We start from the raw sequence: 20,258 nt of genomic DNA on the forward strand, positions 1-20,258 counted from the left end.
CACAAAAGTTGTTGTTTTAGTATATTAATTGTTTGCGATATTGGAAAAAATTTAAGTATATTACTATCTCACTTTTCTCAAAATAAATGACATATACTTTTGTACGAGTGTTTTGCCATTGTAAATGCACTTTATAAAAATAAATTTCCAGAGTGATGTGGGACTTGGGATTCTCGAATATTTTTTTTTTGAAAAATTAAATATCTTTCAAAGGGTTTTGTTCACTTCAATGTTTTATATTGCAATATAACTTGCCGCAATCTCAATATAATTTTCAGTACTAATTCATTCCATTATCTGAATGTGTAAAGACTGAAAATTATAAATTTTTGATTTATATTTACACTTAATGTATAAGTTTTTAAAGGTAATGGGTGACGTTGTTAGATGCCTGTTTATGTAATTAAATGTGTATTTTAAATATATAACAATAGTGTATTATTTATCAATCCTTTCTTTGCATGAGCCCGACAACATACAATAACAGCGTGACTAAGTATGACTTATAAGTACGGAACAAAGTACAATTTGTTGATATATGAGTCGTATAAATATTAATAACAGACGTTTTAACTTGTTTTCTTCTTGATCATAAATAAGAAAACAGAGCAGACAATATTGACGTGACTTTTAGATTAGCGAAGTCATACTATTTTTGTATTACTGCTTTTGCGTTATATTTTTTACGATGGTCTAAGTTTTAGGTGACGAAAGATAAATAGCATTTACTTTTCACAAAATAATGTATCTTTACAATGACTATGTGAATAAAAAAGTAATACTGTTTGTAAAATTTCAATAAAATAAGAGCGTGTTATCAATCTCGGCCACTCTTTCGCAATGTCCTGACAATTTTATTACTCAACTACGAAATCAAAGTAACATTGTTGTAAACGCGATAGAAAATATAAATGAATTACTTAGGAAAAATAGGGGTGTATGTTTTCTTTGAAAATTTCAGTACGTTTGATTACAAATGGAGTAAGTTTTTCCTATTTCCCGGTTACGAATATTTTTTATTGAACCTAAAAGTATATAAACCGATTTATTTTTTTCGCACCAGTGGGTACTTCGAAAACGCTCAGACGACGTGACATAATGACCCGTAACCTGCAAGCGATGAACTGGGTATAGAGGTGGAAGTTCATATGTCATTTATATCTTAAGCAAACGTAGTGTAACTGGGAGTTGTGGCTCGGGCTCTTGAACCCGTTTTGTACCCCACAATTTCTGTTAAAAAAGGAACCCGTTTTTTAAACATAATAATACTATATTGTACTGATTTGTAAAAGTTAAGTCCTATATCTCGTGTGAGAACAAATTTTGCTTAACTTTTTGATAAGAAAGATAGTAAGAGTACGAGTTGGTGTAATTGATAACACGTTATCAGTGTCTATAACAATGCACGCAGTTTATGCTCAACTAAGACTAGCCTAGGCTACGAGAGTGTAAACAGCATTTGTATTCCTAATTTTGCAAGTAGAAAACGTGCGGCAGTCGCGACCGATAGAGACAGAGACCTATTTCTTTCTACAATTAAACCTCTGCCTTCTTACGAAAATTTTCTTAAACAATTCTTTTTACGAAATTGAAAGCTCTGTCAATATTGTTCCACCGAAACGTCACTATATCTGATACAAAAGGTATCGGTGATGTAAAATTTTGTAGAAACGTTTACCCCATATATATTATTTAGTTGTTTTTTTGCGTCGATCCCCGCCTGAGGGATCAGCTGTTTGCCGCGCATGTGCACCTGGCCCCAAGGCGAGCGACGCCATTGACTTGCGTCACGCGACGCATGTCCTTCGCGCATTCACAGAGCGTTGTCGTTGATCGGTGGACGCGTTGGTCCCCGCGGGTTGTGCGAGTGTTACTGGCGTTGTTTACTGTAGGCCGCGGCCGGACATACCGCGACGTGTTCCACTGGGCCAGGCGCCAGCATGGACGCTATATTGGCAGCGCTCGTCGCTCTCATGGCACTGGCGGCAGCGATGGCCGCCGTGCTAAGCACCCTCTCCAAAGCTGCGATTTTCGCTCTCCTAGCGGTCGCACCCTGCCTCTACCGTTACAGGAAACGCATCTACGTCATTGTCAAAACTTTACCTCGGGATTTGAAGTGAGTATTTTTACCCATTTATGTTGTTTACATAGAGAAATAGAATAAATATTTCAAGTGCGTTTATAAATCAAATTCATTTACTGTATTAATTACAACGGACTTGCAAGTGAGTTTTTTCCAAAACACTATTTACGAATAAGGTAGATAATGGAACGAAATTAATTTCAAACATTTTTTTTTTAATGTGTTATTAAGTTCCTTTATGTAACCAATTGTGTTGCTGCTTTCCAACTGCGTGCTTCAAGAATAATTAATGGCTACAAAGCTCACTTTAATGAATATCATAAATTCGAAATTTTCTTACAGCGTTGCTTTGATGTTTTGGAAAGTAAAATATAACAAGGTGTACTTTAGTTCAAAGTATTTAAAAAAAGCAAATTCAAGTGACAAGTGCGATATCATAAAAGTAAACAGTTATATCTCTACATTTACAGAGTAAAAAAGCGAGATAGAGTTTAATGTAACCCTCGTGTTTTTTAAAATAAATATAAACATCTGCGTACAACATCCACAAATCACCTACTAGATTGTGTTTACCTCCTATATTAAATGTACAAATTCGAAAACATTGGAGATCTATATTTTTTTATTATTTATTAATATATGTGTATTTTAAAGTCAGGTTACATTCCATACGTGGATCATTATAGCAGTTCTTCCTATGTCGCACCAACACTTCCTTTATATAATTAATATGCGTGGATGTAACGTTTAATGACTCATTGTCACCAATTGGGGACTATTTTGTTTGTAAGCCTTTTGATGGGTGAATTGCAACAACGTACCTATTTTATTAATACATCTATCTTTTAGCTGTATTTTCGTTCGCAGTTAGTTATTGTTCTAAGATAGTAAATGTCAAAAATCCCAGGCCCAGGAATCTTAAACGCAAAGATGAACGTTTATTACTTTTTTCACAGCCGAAGCAAAACTTTTATTCCCGAGAGTCTACGTTTCTAAAGTATCGCTTTTTTACTTATATTGTATCAGTAAAAAAAGAGAAGTCTCAAAAAACCTCTCTACTACTCACCGAAAAAATAAAACGCGGATAATTTTAATATCTGCTTTTTACAGACCTTTTTTATATTTTAATGTAGTTTAAAAATTTATTCATGTAATCTATACTATCTATATATATAAAAGAAAGTTGTGTTAGTTACACCATTTATAACTCAAGAACGGCTGAATCGATTTGACTGAAAATTGGTGGGCAGGTAGCTTAGAACCAGGAAACGGACATAGGATAATTTTTACCCCGTTTTCTATTTTTTTTTATTCCGCGCGGACGGAGTCGCGGGAAAAAGCTAGTTACAGATAAAATGCAACATGATGGATAATGTATGAAAAATAACATATTCAAAAACATAATGATAAATTGTATATGCTTTATAAATTTCTTCCATAAAATTTGTATTTTAAGTAACTACGTCGTTTGTTGTCTGCACAATACCATGACGAGGTTTTAGTGCGTCTTTATTTACTGAATTTCATTTTACTGCCACGAGAGATAATGTGCTGTACATTTAAAACAAAATCTCAAAGTTACGAATTACAGTATGTTTGGCACATTTTTTTGACGTTCATTGACGACACAACGTCCACTTTCTGCTTTATCTGTTGCAGAATATGCGTGTTATTCTACGTCTTCCCCTATTTCTTCTCCCTTCATCTTTCCCTTCAATTATTGTACGAGTAGTAACATAACTTAAAGTTGTCGCGCAGTATCAGATCTCCGAACATCTTTCCTTTTCTGTTTGCTATTAGTTTTAATATTTCTCTTTATTTAAATCTTTGTCTATGCCTAAACCACTAAACAAATTTGAAGTATGTTCAATTGTAATCTGAAGACGCACGAGAGTGACTGGACTTGTGACATTATTTTGACTTTGGCATTGTTATTTGTATGTCGAATGTTCTTTGAATGAACTCAATGTAACTATATTATATTTATTGTTCAGCTCTGTCGCCAATAAATCTCTTTGTTCCATTGATAATTTTAATAAATAATCTATATTATTGAATCAAGATAAAATAAACAATAGTTATCGGTGTCTTTTATATCTAAAAATAAGTACAGATACGACAAAAGGCTCGAAAACAAAGCATTTTTAAATCATAACACAACTTGTTGTAACTAGAGACGTAGCGAACTAACACTTGGATAAAATAATAGATTTTTTTTAAATTAGAAACCTATAGTAATATGTAATTTTTATTTTCTTTATTCTTGGTACATTTTTCTGTTTGCAATAAATTTTATGACTTTTTTTGTTATGCGTTGATAAAAGAAAATCGGCAGTTATGTTTGTAACAACTAAACTGTATTTATAGCATAATAAAATGTTATGACAGTTTAACTTGTCAGATTTCTATTTGTCAGATATCAGAGCACCCTTGGTGTTGTATGAAGTCTTAGCAGTGCGTACATACAGTATTATGACAAAACAATGACATAAAATAAAATCAATCTTACTAATATTATAAACTAGCTTTTACCCGCGACTTCGTCCGCGCGGAGTAAAAAAATGCACACAAGATAAAAAAGTTCCTATGTACGTCTCCTAGTTCTAAGCTACCTCCCCATCAATTTTTAGCTAAATCAGTTCGACCGATCTTGAGTTATAAATAGTGTAACTAACACGACTTTTTTTTATATATATAGATACGACAGTTTAGATGGATGGATGTTTGTTATAAGGTATCTCCGGAACAGCTGAACGGATCTTCATAATATTTGACACAGATGTAGAACATAGTCTGGAAGAACACATAGGGTACTTACAAAGTTTTTTTTAATTCGGCGCGGACGGAATCGCGGGCGACAGCTAGTATATAATATGTAGTAATACTAAAATCGTTTACGCCAAAACAATAGCATTCTGGAAAATGTACTGAACTTGATTTAACTATAAAATATGAAACCATTTTCTTTAATTTTATGAAAATTTGTAGAGCGGTGGAAACGTAAGGATGAAAAATTGGGTTTTTTTTCCTATCTTATTAGTTCTTTACTATCACGGAATTATTTGATGTCTTTTGTTTAATTGCTTTGAGAAGAAACAAATTTTCTTATTTCGTCAAAAAATATCAATATGAGGTAAGGCACCTAAAGTATACGTGTCAATGGGGAGACAAATATTTCTCATTTACATATTAACTTTCCATAATCAAATTAAATACTTAGTAAAATCATAAGCATAATAACAGAAATTGCTTTTTAATTTCGCCAAATCTCAATATTGCAATGATAATATTAAGCTCGTATTTTATTGAAATTTCTTAACTAAACTAACAATAGCAAAGTTTATTGTGTCATAGTGAAATTGAAATTATTTTCTGTTCGTTATTTACTGAAGTTGCGCTTTCTAATCGAATTGCATTTTACATTTAGGTGATCACAAACAATAGTCGTAACTGAAAAATCTGCTCGCGGGCTTGGCGCGGCCGTTTTTATACGGTTTTTTTACTAATAGACGGGACATCATAGAGAAGGTTACTGATATCACATTAAAGAGATGTATATTCATTTATTTTTTGTCTCTAGTAATGATTATGTGATTAACTTCGGTACGGACTGCTATTAAACTAATGATAGACGGAATAGAGCGGTGTTCTTACATTCCGCCAAAGTCAAGTAGTAAATAAGAAAATACCCAATCTAAACTTTTGTCTCTTAATCTAACCATTGAGGTTATTCTTTTTATGCTATCGATTCACGGCGCCTGTCTGGCGTATTTAAATCAAATAATATTGCAGTCATGTAGTTGTCCAAAAACATAACTGATGGGGTTGTTATGTAAAAATGTTGGCAGGCGTTATTACGATTAAGGAGCTTTGCTGGCAGTAGTCGGTAGCAAGGGATAGCGTGAGTTCGACCCTGACCGGGGTAGCGTGGTGCGGCCGCCGTCAGTCGCACATCGATCGCTCACCCCCTGCCCCTTCCGCAACCCCTAAGCGCCCATAGCCCTCGACGATATTACTTTAAACTAAATCGATCCATTAACTTAAACCTGTATTACTCTATTAACCTATTCTATTAAAATGGTCTAAAAATACGTCTAGAAGAAAATGAGCTTTAAACAAATTAGTAACCGATATAAAGATACTGGATGAAATGTTAGTTTTGAAATAATAAATTATAAGGCAACTGTAATGTTTAATGCATTTTTTCAGCATGAACTTACTGTATTTCTGATATTTTTATAAAGACAAAAATAAAGTAGGTCATTACGGGGAGCAGATGTCACCAAAATGAGGCTTTTAAAACCTAATTATGTACAAAAGATACGCTTGAAAGTGTTTAGACTCATTATTCCAAAGATGCGCTTAGAACGGTCAAGCACACATAATCAACGGTCATCGAAGCGTCACTTCACGGCTCTTGGTAGAGTAGTTTGTTTTACAGTGAAGAGGAAGTAGAACTTTTGGTTAAATTATACTTTATACAAATAAAAACAACTCATTAAATGTTACGTTCATCTTATTTGTAAGAAATAACCAGAGAATTTGCGAAAGGATTTTAAATATATACCTTTATAATGAAAAAAAATGTATATATTGTTATGAAATTACCTAATCTTATATTTCCTATACATTATTTAATTACAACAAATTGTGAAGCTTAAATCCGTTTCTGCTTCTTAATTACTCGAACCCTAAGTTATGAACCCCGTATGTCCCTAAGACGAACAAAAAAATTATAAATAAACGTGTGTCGTACAGTTTTGTCCGCGTAATTTATTAAATTTGAGTAGCATATAGATATATGATAAAGATACGTTGTCATTTTTTTACTCTTCTCTTTCTCTTTCAACATTTATTTTTTGCTCATTCACTTAACTCTGTTGGGAGTTGTGTACAAGTTCCAGCAGAGCCTTGCTCCACAAACTATTTATATTTCAAGGCATTTGCCAACACAGATGGATAAAGAAACGTTAATTTTACGAAAGATAACTGCCATGTTAGTACAACTGCCGGCATACATATTTCTATTTATTAATGACCCCGTTTCCATACAACGGAGCCGTCGGTCTCAATAGAGGTAACAAAACTTAACATTTTAGGAATTCATACTTTTACTGAAATGAATGTTTGAATATTTTATAGTTTAGGTAGTTTTTTATGTTTTGTTTGGTAACAAAATATTTAGTATTTGTTTAATAATTTATTGCTATGATTTCGAGCGGATATTGAACTGGATACTTTAAAGAAATTAGCGTGGCTAGTTCTGAAACGCGAGTAAACGTTGAGGTGGCGCGGGTTATTTTCGTATTGAACTTTACCCAGAGTTCGTTGCTTGTTGACGTTCGATCTTTTTGAATCAAACTTTACGAAGCGATTCTCGCTCGGTGATGCTTTAATGGTTATTTACCATTTTGCTTAAAAAGAGTAAAAAATATATAGTTGCTATATACTCGTATAGTAACTGATTTACAAAGATTCATTCAAATAACGCATACATTTTTAAAACAATCCAAAAAGTTTCGATGCAAGCTATTATCGGTACCTACATTGAATCTACTTAGAAGATGTTTTAAAATTTACGCACGTACCTACAATCACCTCTATGTAGGTATACTTTAAAGCTTTGAATGAATACTTCATGTTGTGAGTTTTCACTGACGGAACACACACAAGTCACATGTGACTCCCTGCGCGCGGAATTAAAAAAACCTTAATTAGTTCTTTCTGCGCTATTCCACGCTGTAATGTATTCCAGTATCTACTATCCCTTTTCCAAATTTTATCTAGATCCGTTCAGCCGCTCTGGAATTATATCATAAGAAAAATTCATCCATCCAAACTTTCGTATGTAAAATTACTAATTACAATATTCAAATACAGTAATAATTTTAAACAATTTAATATTTAATTATTCGTGTATATTGTAAACTAAAGTAAGTAAACATTTAAATAGCCACTCAGAAAGTCTCTAGAAGCCTTGTTGAAGATGAAAAGTGAAAAAATTAATTACCGTTTAATCTTAGCGGTAGTCTGTGTGTAATTATTATTTAATTTTACCTTATGATCGTGTAATTTTTTTATGGTTGCCCTGCAATTATTTACCTGGACGACGTTTTTTATTGTTTCGTCCATTTTTCAGTCTCGCTTTTAACATATCCAATTTTTTTAAGGGTACTTTTTATGAAGTGGTGTACAAACATTACTCGATCGCCATATAAACCATGTTTTCTGATTAAAAATATTAATTAAAAATCCGCGTATAAGGAAAAATGATTAGACATCCACAATTACAGACGCTTTGCCTACCCTTAATCGACGGAGGAGAGGACGCACAGAAAGGGAATATTTCCCCTTTGTATGCGTCCCTTCCTCTGTCAAATCCACTTCCTCTTCCCATACTTTCCTTATAAAGAAGGGAAAGAGAACGAAAATTAGGCCACCGTTACGCACACTTATCAGACGAAATGCGGAATTACTACTACTTGGGTCTGTTTTCGGTGTGTTCATCGATCGTGGCGGCCAATTCGTGCAACAGTTGTTGTTGCTGTTAAAAGAGATATCCAATTTCCGTTAATACCAGTAATGTAATCCAGATTTCAGTTAAGTACTGTTATTAATACATTAATTCAGAGTTTCTTTATTATTATTAATGGCACTACCATGTTGCGGTATTTCACTATAGTGCAGTAGGGGCAAGGCTGTTTCTTCTTCATTTAATTATAGGATTAAAGGCGGTTCAGTTGCATCAGCATACGTAATGCCGCGCCGGCTGACTGCTGCCCACCGCATTGCTGTAAAATTCAAATCTGACGATAAAAAATTACATTACGCCTGTATTACGCTGGACTTCCACTACTAGGAAATCTGTATAAAACATATTGTTTCTTTATTTATTTATGAATGAATTCGAGGAAAATATTTTTTGTGTGCGGAGTAATTTTAATATGTCAACCAAACAGATCAAATTATTGCAAGCTAGTAAATGTTAGCTAAAGTAAAACACACTGTTTTTACCAGTAATGTTAATTATTACAAAATAATAGTAAAATATAATTATAATATATTTCATTCAGTTATTTCGCTGGACCACAATAATTTTAGTGAGAATGTATAGTAGAGTTTACGCAAACCAATTTCACTTAAAATTAAAAAAAAGAAAAGGGTAACGGCAAAGGTATGTAACAGTACCAACAGTATATAAACCAATTTTTAAGTTTTTTTCTATATGTCTGTCCGTAAGGCCGCGTTTGTTCCGGGTAATCTCCGGTACGGATAGACCGATTTTGAAGGGACTTTGACGGTAAGTTAGCTGATACACGCGGAAATGTATTAATAGGCTTTTATTATTCAATTCTGCGTTGACGAAACCACAGGCAACCGCTAGTTCACATAAAAGTGGAAACTAAAATCTGTTTCTATTTTTCTCGAGATCTAGTTTACAATATTATCTAGTTGTACGAGAGATAGAAGATAAGAGGTATTGATTGATAAAATCAATACACGATTCCTACAGCCGGCTTGTTCACATGTTCTGCGTATTGTTACATTCAAATGATAATCGACTCACTTGCCCTGTCATAAGCATGACAATCGTATGAAACCTTTCATGATTGGCGCATACTGATTTTTTTTTCTATAAATGCTTAATGCAGACAACAGAGTTACGTCGCAAATTGAGGTTTTTTCTTTACAAATTTCACCTTGTTTTTAATTTTTTTTATTTTGCATCATTTTTTTTTTAATAAAATAAAGAAAAAAAATGGTGTAAATATGTTATTTTTTAAATTATCGCTTATAAAATCGTCTATAAGACTCCTTAATTTGCCTCTTGCTTTTAAATAATTCACGTTTATAAGAATTGCAAAATTAAGTTGTTAAAAAAGTTTCTTATCACAACAAACAGAACCTTATTTGTTCTGAATGAGAAACACTTATTCTTTGACAGGAATTAATTTACTCTACGTTCAACGACAAATTTATTGTTGACAGATTCCTATGGCGGTATGCAAACGGCATCATCAGGTCGAAGCGCTGGGGCCGACAGAACGCCACGGTGGCCGAGCTATTCACACAGAGGGCGCTCCGGTGCCCCGACGCACCGTGCTTCATAGTGGTCGATGACCGCACATGGACATTTAGACAGGTCGAATAACGAATTTTATTATATTTTAAAAATTGATATTATACGAGGGTTACATAGGGATACGCTTCAAAAAAAGATCAATTCGGCCGTACGGAGAGTATGTAGAGTATAGTAGCGGCATTATCGGTGGTCTATGCTTTCCATGTTCCTCACTCTACCTACATATACAAATTTTCTTTGAAAAACTTCACGAATAGGATTAATTGTTGTAAGGTAGACGAGATTTCCAAGATGTTATGAAGTAATATTAAAGCTTTATAAAGCTCACATCCAAAGAATAAAAAAAAAAGTTCTGTTTTAGTCGTTTAATAATATTAACTAGTTTAACCCGACAGCCCCTGTTTAAACTGCTATAAAAGGGCGTATAACAATTATGTAGGTAAAGTTGGATTAAATATTTGTAGATGGCGGAAAAGTCAAACCAAGTGGCCCGTGTTATGCAAGAACACGTTGGTTTGAAGCGTGGCGATGTGGTGTGCGTGTTCATGCCCAACTGTGGCGAGTACGTGTGGACGTGGCTGGGCATGGCCAAGGTTGGCGCGGTGTCGGCGCTCATCAACAGCAACCTGCGCCACAAGCCGCTGCTGCACTGCATACAGGTTGCTAAGGCAAAGGCCATCATATTCTCCGACAGTCTGGCTGGAGGTATGTATTGTTATTTTTAAAACATTTGTGCTAGGTCCCTTCCTGATCATTGGCCTGCCCCCCTCCTCCCCTATATAAACGGCTGGCAACGCCCAGACATTACTATAGATATCATTAGGTATTACGGTTGGAATCTCTCGCCTATATCAAAACTGTCGCTTAATTTTACTAAATATAAAATATCAATATCCATAAAGAGGCATTAGGTTAGATGCAGATTTTATATCCTCGTACATGTATGTATATAATTTGTAATTAAGTAATTTGTTAATTAGCATTCGAATGCACAAAAAAATCGATCATACATGTAACATAATTATATGCGTAAATAAATGTTAATAAATTTAAATCGAAGATGAAAACGATATACCAAACGATGTGTTTGTGGCATTCGATGTTGTACGCGTTATAAAAAATAAATGTAGTTGAATCATCGTAGTAAGAAATATGAGAAATTAGAAATTATGTGCAACATCGACACTCAGACGCATGTTGTTGTCGTTGCATTTACAAACAATGGAAGTTAATGAACTGAAAACGGACTGCTAAAGTTTATTGCTGTAAGCATTGTTATTCTTTAAATATACAGAGTAATAACCTATATATTTATATATATAAATTATATATATAAAAGAAAGTCGTGTTAGTTACACCATTTATAACTCAAGAACGGCTGAAACGATTTGACTGAAAATTGGTGGGCAGGTAGCTTAGAACCAGGAAACGGACATAGGATAATTTTTACCCCCTTTTCTATTTTTTATTCCGCCCTGACGGAGTCGCGGGTAAAAGCTAGTATTTAATAAATAATTTTGGTTGTAACAATCCAGTCATATAAAGAGAATTACCTATTTTTACAAACTTAACTATGTAAAACGTAATACGTACCAATTATATTATAAAATAAATAAAGTGCACTATATTTCTTTCATTTATATTTTGATTTATTTAACAGCAATAGACGAAGTCCGTGACCAGTTGCCGGCGGAACTGAAGCTGTTCCAGTTGTACGGGAAATGCGGGGCAGGCGTGATAGACTTCGGCGCCGAGATGGACAAGCATCCCCCGGAGTACCCCGTGGTAGTCGACAAGCCGCAGTACAAAGACACGCTGCTGTACATCTACACATCGGGAACCACCGGCATGCCTAAAGCCGCTGTGCTGCCCAACTCTAAGTAAGGAACTATAGCAACAAGTGATAAAGTACAAGACGCTCGACTTTGCACGTCAGGTAGGAGAGAACTCTTGTATCCGACGTGTCAAGTCAAATGGACGCACTTTGATTAGCAATCAGGCAAACTGATAATGCTGTCTCAAGTCTAGTGTCTCTAGTCTCTAGTCTAGTCTCAAGTTATTTGTTGGATACTGTAATATTCACGAACTCGTAGCAAACTAACAGTTAACTGTTACGGCGCAAATAAAGGGGTTTTAAGTTTGGTCGGTATTAGTGATGCAACGGATGTCTGTTTCCGTTTCCGCAAGTGCGGAAGTTCCGCATGCTTTTCAACATCCGTTTCTGCTTCTGTTTCCGCAACTTTTATAACGGAGATAAAACGGAACTTTACGACGGCTGAGAGATACAAATGCGCGGCGCGAGACGCGCAGTCCGTGCGCGGCCTTTGGGCACTTGTCGCATTTGTTTGTTTACGTACTTTTTCGTGAATTTAAGCGCGTAATATTTTCTGCTGCTGTTTGAAACAATCAGTTTCTCTTGCTGGAGTAAACTGTCTAGTTGTAGTCCATATAAAATTTGACAACTGGCAAAATGTGACTATTTCATACTTACGAGTTATTAAATGTACTTTTGAATAAGTGATAACCATGTAATATATCATCATCATTATTATCATCAGCTCACTATACATCCCCACTGAGGAGCTTGGAGCCTACCCCAAATTAGGGGTGACTAGGCCATAGTCAACCACGCTGGCCCAGAGAGGGTTGACTTCACACATATCATTAAATTTTTTCTCAGATATGTGCAGGCAGCATCACTATGTTTTCCTTCACCGTAGGAACGTCGGATAAATGTACATATCTAAATCGAAAAACACATTGGTACATAGCGGGATTCGAACCCAGGCCCTGCAGATTGCAAGTTAAGTGCTTAATAATTATATCTTTTTCTAATCTAGATTTGGTGTTTTTGATACTTAACACATTCACTGTTTACAAAATAAGAAAAGGTAACGGCTGGGAGCCAAAACTTTTTATGGTGAATTTTTATTTAGTACTAGCTTTTACCCGCGACTCCGTCTGCGCGGAATAAAAACGGGTTAAAAATTATCCTATGTCCGTTTCCTGGTTCTAAGCTACCTGCCCACCAATTTTCAGTCAAATCGATTCAGCCGTTCTTGAGTTATAAATAGTGTAACTAACACGACTTTCTTTTATACATATAGAAGATATCTGGGAGTGTTAAATTAATAATGTTTTTTGCATTTGAGCGCTAGGGATCATCATTTTGAGCGCTAGTGATGGCAATGGTTTAGTTCACTAATATGTAGATATTTTTTCCACGATCGCATTTCTGTGTACTAATATGTTACAAGATTTTGACAAAGTCAAGTTTTTCATCAAATTCCAGAATATTGAGTAAAACATGTAAGTATACTAATCAAAACCAGCTTTTATCTTCTCGGTTCAAAATCTTGTAACATACACACACTCATATGCACACACATACAGAACATACATATGTTTAAATAATATACATACATAACATAAAGTTCAGCCTTAGCTTCATGTGATACAAGATATTTGTATGTTTGCCTCCGTACGACCGTGGTACTAATCACTACAACATTGTAAGAATTAAACTAATACTCTTTTTCGTTAGTTGACTATATTGCCAGAGTGGCCACACAAAGCAACATGGACTTGTTTCAAACGCCGGCGGCTTACTGGCTACTATAAAGTGAACGGGCCCCTCGGATCCGAGGGGAGGCGCCGCTACTAATAGCTCAGCCCACTCGGATCCGAGTGGTCAGCAGTGAATGTATTAATAAATAAATATATTTGTCGTTTATCAACACGAGTGGTTTGGCGAACATTAATTTGTAAATAGTGTAATTTTGTTAATTAATTAAGAAACGGCTTAACTCACGTTTTGATCGTCCGGTGGCGTCGCGTCTCGCACGTGCGTCAGTGCGAGACGCGACGCGACCGCGAAGTCCTCGAATTGAACACTCGCCCTGAAGATGGACCCCCGATGGGTCCGAAACTAGTCGGTGCCGCCACCGGACGATCAAAACGTGAGTTAAGCCGTTTCTTAATTAATTAATTATGATGTCTCACGAAAGTTTAAACAATTTAAGTGTAATTTTGTTTCCTGAAAATAAATTAAAAAAAACGTATTTTAACTTATTGCAGCACAGTACGAGTAAAAATACATATATTGAAGGCTAAAGGACACCGATATCCAATGCCCTAATAAATTAAAAACGAATACAAACTGTTCTTACCAAAAAAAAATTTTGTAAATATGTTTTTTTTTAAATATTTACACTTCTGTTTCCGCTTCCGTTTCCGTTTCCGTTTCTGCTAAAAATTTTTTTTGACATCTGTTTCCGTTTCTGATTCCGGTAAGACACTTCCGTTGCATCACTAGTCGGTATAGTAAGTACTATGTAGTATTGCTTTCTTCCTCGTACATAAATATCTTTATTTCTATATTACAATGTATGGGATACCCTTATTCGGGGATTTTAACCGCGAACTTTTTATCGCTTCCATTTGTTTTAATAAAATGAGAACTATTGTGATATCAAATAACGACCCAAATAACTCGTATCAACACAACACATTGTGTATTGCGCAGTCTACGTCGTTTTAGAACTGAGTTCAAAATGTGAGTTCAACGTGGACTTTGAGTTTCACCTTTATACAATGAATTGCAACCAAATTGTGTTATTCAAATAATTTCCTTATTTTCTATTGTTTTCACAAGTGTTTGATGCGGTGACGTCACGAGGTTGCCACGCGCTGTGCAACAAAATGTACTACGGCTATTTTTGCCTCCACTTGGGAACAAAGTGTTTATTTTTATCTAATGAATTTATTAGCGCAGTACAATATGATTACATTGTGTCGAACATGATTTCTGACACAGAAATAATGTGACAGATAGCTTTTAATGCTCTATTTATGTCACATACAAGAAAATTGTAAAAAAAAACATCAAAATTATCGTTAAAAATGATGGTGTATTTCTTGAAACTGCTTTCTTCATGGCCTTTGTTTCTTCAAACATTCCCGCCGTCTTCACAATATAATGAGACTATATTATTTATAAATTCTTGCAAAATAATTTTGTCGCTTACGTAAGAGAAATTAATTTGCATTTTTTTTTATCTTACGATTTTGATTACAAGTTGATATAATGATGTTTTTGCAAAGTAATATAGGCATTAAGCAATACGCAATAAAATTTAAGTATGGTAAGAAATGTTCAGATATACCCAAAAAATTATAATTAGCATTAGAATAATACTCCAGCTCGTCGTGTATAAAAAAACCTTGTTAGATACAATTGATTTCGTAATTTTGTTGAGATATGTGTCTATATATTCGCTTATATAGTTAACGTTTATATAAAACTACTTAAGATTTGTGTATTTGTTTATTTTTCCAAATTACGATTATATAATTTACTAAAGAACGAATTCGAGAACACATTTACGTCCATCTTAATCTCGTATAAATAATGTAATTTTTATTCTACTGCGAGTATCCACGGTCGAAACACATTGTCATTGTTATTGTCATTTCTCTAAATCTCTTCGGAAAGCAAGAGACAACAATATGTTTGAATACAAAATGTTAGGGCATTGGAAGTTCAAATCTACATTGACATGCTTCGTAAGCTTTGTACTGATTTTGGCTTCGTTTATGCAACTCCACGACTAGCAGCCAGTCTAGTTTTCCAAAGAATCTCAACATCATACATATATAGGTATTTGTTGGTGGTGGTGGCGACGGTCCACATGCTGGGGCTCCGCAGTTCTGACCGGCTGTACAATCCTCTGCCGCTGTACCACACGGCGGGCGGCCTTGTGGGCACCGGCGCCGCGCTCGTCGATGGGATAACCTCCGTACTGCGCACCAAGTTCTCCGGCTCCAACTACTGGACGGACTGCATCAAGTATCAGTGCACGGTCAGTTATAACGCCATATATCGTAGACATAACGAATAACAAAAAGCGTATCATAATTTCTTTACCAAAATCATGGTACCTAGAGCTTTTGTGAAAAAAAAATTTTGACGATGACAATCATGAAGCTACTTAAACTGAGCAGCAATGGTGGGCATGGACTCGTCGCGGTTTCCACCTCTCGGTTGATAATGATCACTGTTTCGGCTCTGACGTCATTACTGTTAGAGGCGTATATGTAAATGTTTATGTGGTTGTGTTGTTTGTTGTCAGGTGGCGCAGTACATTGGCGAGATGTGCCGCTACCTGCTGGCGCAGCCGCAGCGGCCGACAGACTCGCAGCACCGCGTGCGCATCATGGTCGGCAATGGCATGCGTCCTGCCATATGGCAGCAGATGGTCGACAGGTACACAAAGACAACGCCTACTATAATATTATATAAGTATTCTTGTTCTAATAAATTTTGGTCCAAAATGTTAAATCTTACTAAAAGTATGTATTGTTTAATTTGACCCAAATACTAATGATATTCATAAATAATTGAATAGATTGTGTAAACATTAGCATTGTTGCAATCGTTACAAATGTAAATTGTCTTTATTTAGGTTCAAAGTGCCCCAGATAAATGAAATCTATGGCGCTACAGAGGGCAACGCTAATATCAGTGAGTGATTTATTCACATATATTAACTAGTCGCTTATTTAAACTTGGATAATATATTAGAAACTATTCCCATCTGTTTAATTTATCTGCGAAAACTATGAAAAACAGCCAGAATTTTTTAATAATTTCAAAATAATACTATATCATACGAACGCACTATTTGATATTATCTTTTTTTCGTCGTCCCTCTCATTAACTATGAAAAAATCAGAGATGATTTTTTTATTTTTATGAGAGGTTTTGTGCAGATGTTCGACAGTTGAAACTCACAGTTAACTTACAATAGACGCTTCTACAATAGACATTCTTTGGCAACTATTTAATAATGAAGATAATTTATAAGCAAACAGTATTCAAATGTTTTCACATATTTAATTGACATTATTAATTGTGGAATGTTTTGAAACATATTTGTGAAATTTGTGTGCTGCAGTAAACGTGGACAATAAGGTGGGCGCTGTGGGCTTCCTGCCGCAGTTGGTGCCGACCTGCCTGCACCCCATCGCGCTCGTACGTACCGACGAGCAGGGCCAGCTGCTGCGCGGCCCCGACGGCTACTGCGTGCGCTGCCAGCCCAGTGAGATACTTTGCCACTATCATGTTTTCGTAACTTGTTAACCAATCAAATCGAGATCTACGAATAACTATAGCATTACAAAATCTGAAACTGCAATTCATATGTCCACAGATGAGCCGGGCATGTTCATAGGACTGATTGCGCAGGGCAACGCCTCCAGAGAGTACTACGGATATGTCGACATGGTATATGTCGTGTCATTTAAATCATCCTTAGTTATTTTAATGTGTATAGTATGGTCCATATAAAATCTCAGACATTATGAGTAAATCGGAGTATGTGTGGTTGTAGAGCGACAGCAACAAGAAGCTGGTGCGCGACGTGTTCTGCGCTGGCGATGCCGCCTTCGTGAGCGGCGACATCCTGGTGGCGGACGAGCTCGGCTACCTGTACTTCCGCGACCGCACAGGAGACACCTACAAGTGGAAGGGGGAGAACGTCGCCACCGCCGAGGTCGAGGACGCTCTCATCGCCGCCCTCGCGCGCCGCGACTGCGTCGTCTACGGCGTCTCGGTATGTGTTAATACGATCTTTTTTTTTGCGATGTTGAGGTTTTCTTGTTTTATATTTGTGATGTTTGAAGTAAAAACTAATTTAGAAATCAATTTAATAATTATGCCAACGTCAAAACAATGTTATTGCTCCAACGTGAAGGATAATAATAAATTATTTAATTTTATTTGCACGTTTATATTTATACATGTGATGTGCAGATCCCGCTGACGGAGGGACGCGCCGGTATGGCGGCTATCGCGGACCCTGAGCGCTCGTTGGACCTCAACAAGCTGGCGCGCGACCTCGACCTCTCACTGCCCTCGTACGCGCGCCCGCTTTTCTTGCGCATCATGAACGACATAGAGATCACTGGTCAGTCTTCGCCATGTAAACTTACTGACAAAACTATAACCGTTTTAGTTTACATCGGCTAAAAGTCACGTTACTTCTACTATTATTATTGTTTAACAGGTACGTTCAAACTAAAAAAGCTGCAGTACCAGAAGGAGGGCTTTGATCCTGACGTGATAAAGGACCCGCTTTACTTCCGTGTGGGCGCCGACTTCGTGCCGATCACCTCGCAGCTGTTTAGTGACATTTGCAACGGCAAAGTGAAGCTATAAGCTGAGGAGAGGCCGCGCTCTGCTCGCAGCACGCAGCACGCACGCGCCCGCCATCTAGTGACGTGTACTACGAACTATTGTGCGGTGATGACGTCATAACAATTTATTATTACAATCGAATATAGTACACAATAATTTTATTCTCACTCTTTAGTAAAATCATTGGGACTTTTAAACCAAATAAATGTGATGTTAACATAATGTATTTATTATCATTTAAATATGGTCAAAGACCATAAAAAACGGATGTGGATGTGCAAAAGTGATAATATTGGTTATAGTTAGAAAAGGTATAGAAAAATTGCAAATGACAGGTTGGAGAAGACGATTCGATCGGTCTGGGTGGTGGAGGGATTTTTTTTCAAGACAATACAATTTAAGGTTATCTTTTTGTGTATTTAGACTTCGCCAGCATAATATTTCAAGACATCACTCTAAGCTAGCTCTTAATTTTCAAAACAATTTCGTCGATTTTTAAAAACAAGTTCAATTGTTAGAAGTATATAATCTCTTAGACTCGAAAGTCCGTACGGATTAAGCGATTTTTATAACTCAGATTTAGTCTTAGAAAAATCTTTTCTATAGTCTACATTCTGCCGCTCTGGATACATTTTTACTAAAAATCCTTCATATTTAAATTATCCCAGTAATTACAGATTCCCAGTGATTACAAATATCGTAGTTTGAGTTTAGACGACCTTTTGACAAAATCGTAGTAAAACATTCCGCGATCTAGTCTAAGCTATTTTTTGTAAGGTTCCTACCGGGTTACTTTTAATGTTAATCCAATTTCTTTTTTCATTCTTTTGATGACGTAGATAGCGAATCTTATTTTTTGTGCGTTGCAATAAGGACGGCAGTATAGATTTGCATATGTTATTGCTCCTAAATTAATTTGTAAGTTGTAAATAAACAAGATAAAATACAATATTATGTTTTATTTTATGTATTTAACATAATCAAAAATAAGCTAATCCTGAGTGGTTTGTGACTGGACAGCTGGACAACTGCTTTGACAGTACTCATAACCCTGCATTCCAGTATCAAAACGTTAATTTCAATGTGTGTCAAAACATACCTGGAGTCATTGACATGTTTATGTAAGGTGCTCGTCACTGAAAACTCAAGGAAAATTCGTTTGACTACCGCTAGAAATGTATACTTATAGATTGTATACACATATATTTCTGACTGCTCCATTTGACATGAAATAAAACAATTTTTAAATTAAATAAACATTTATTTCATACGAAAAATAATTAACATCATTGAAAAATACTTAACATAATCAGTATATCATTTAAAAAATTATTTTCAAACATAATTATATATTTTAACAAATTACACCTAGAAAAATAAACCATATTTTTTTTAAATAAAGATCTGAACCTATATTTTTATCACACAAAAAAGTCGTACAAAATTAAGCGTCAGACATATCTTGAACGAGCTAGACTAGATTAAAAAATTATTATTACTTTTTATATTTGTAAGGCGTAGTAAATATGTACAAGAATTATCTACTTATTAATGTAATCTACCAACAAACTTTGTGTGTAAAAAATACTAGAACTTATTAAATGCCGTCTTTGTCTTTAGGAAGTCAATTTTCTGTCGATATGTTAACATTTGGACATCAATTGCATGCAATATTTCGCTCAACGTAAAATGTTATGTGTATTGAGGCAGTATCGTTTATCTAACTATATTTTCGCTACCTTTTGACGTAATAATAAACGAACGTATAATTCGTAAATTAAAAAAATGTACACCTTACATTTTTAATATTACGTTGTGCCCTACGACCAAACATTTCTAAATATTTCATACAAATATAAAAAGTGTAGAACCAAAACAAGATTTATTATCTATGG

At 35.3% G+C, this 20,258-nt stretch overlaps 1 protein-coding gene across 1 annotated transcript; it reads left to right on the forward strand.

Annotated features, from left to right (window-relative positions):
• Window positions 1-1,432: 1,432 nt before the first annotated feature.
• Window positions 1,433-19,030, forward strand: LOC106714276 (long-chain fatty acid transport protein 4). Its single transcript, XM_014507276.2, has 12 exons — window positions 1,433-2,116; window positions 10,073-10,226; window positions 10,631-10,871; window positions 11,827-12,046; window positions 15,826-16,027; window positions 16,298-16,431; window positions 16,631-16,689; window positions 17,123-17,266; window positions 17,378-17,451; window positions 17,558-17,779; window positions 17,980-18,133; window positions 18,233-19,030. The coding sequence occupies exons 1-12, from the start codon at window positions 1,941-1,943 to the stop codon at window positions 18,382-18,384; spliced, it is 1,932 nt and encodes a 643-aa protein (XP_014362762.2). The 5' UTR covers window positions 1,433-1,940; the 3' UTR covers window positions 18,385-19,030.
• The last annotated feature ends 1,228 nt before the right edge of the window (window positions 19,031-20,258 follow it).

Source organism: Papilio machaon, chromosome 1, assembly GCF_912999745.1.
Source record: "Papilio machaon chromosome 1, ilPapMach1.1, whole genome shotgun sequence".
Lineage (NCBI taxonomy): Eukaryota > Metazoa > Arthropoda > Insecta > Lepidoptera > Papilionidae > Papilio > Papilio machaon.

What these genes read in the sequence shown, in the direction of transcription:
- LOC106714276 (XM_014507276.2), top strand. Translation starts at nt 1,941, where the DNA reads ATGGACGCTATATTGGCAGCGCTCGTCGCTCTCATGGCACTGGCGGCA. An exon ending in CTCCGACAGTCTGGCTGGAG is followed by an intron (nt 10,872 to 11,826) that starts GTATGTATTGTT and finishes TTTATTTAACAG; the next exon opens with CAATAGACGAAGTCCGTGAC. An exon ending in GCATCAAGTATCAGTGCACG is followed by an intron (nt 16,028 to 16,297) that starts GTCAGTTATAAC and finishes GTTTGTTGTCAG; the next exon opens with GTGGCGCAGTACATTGGCGA.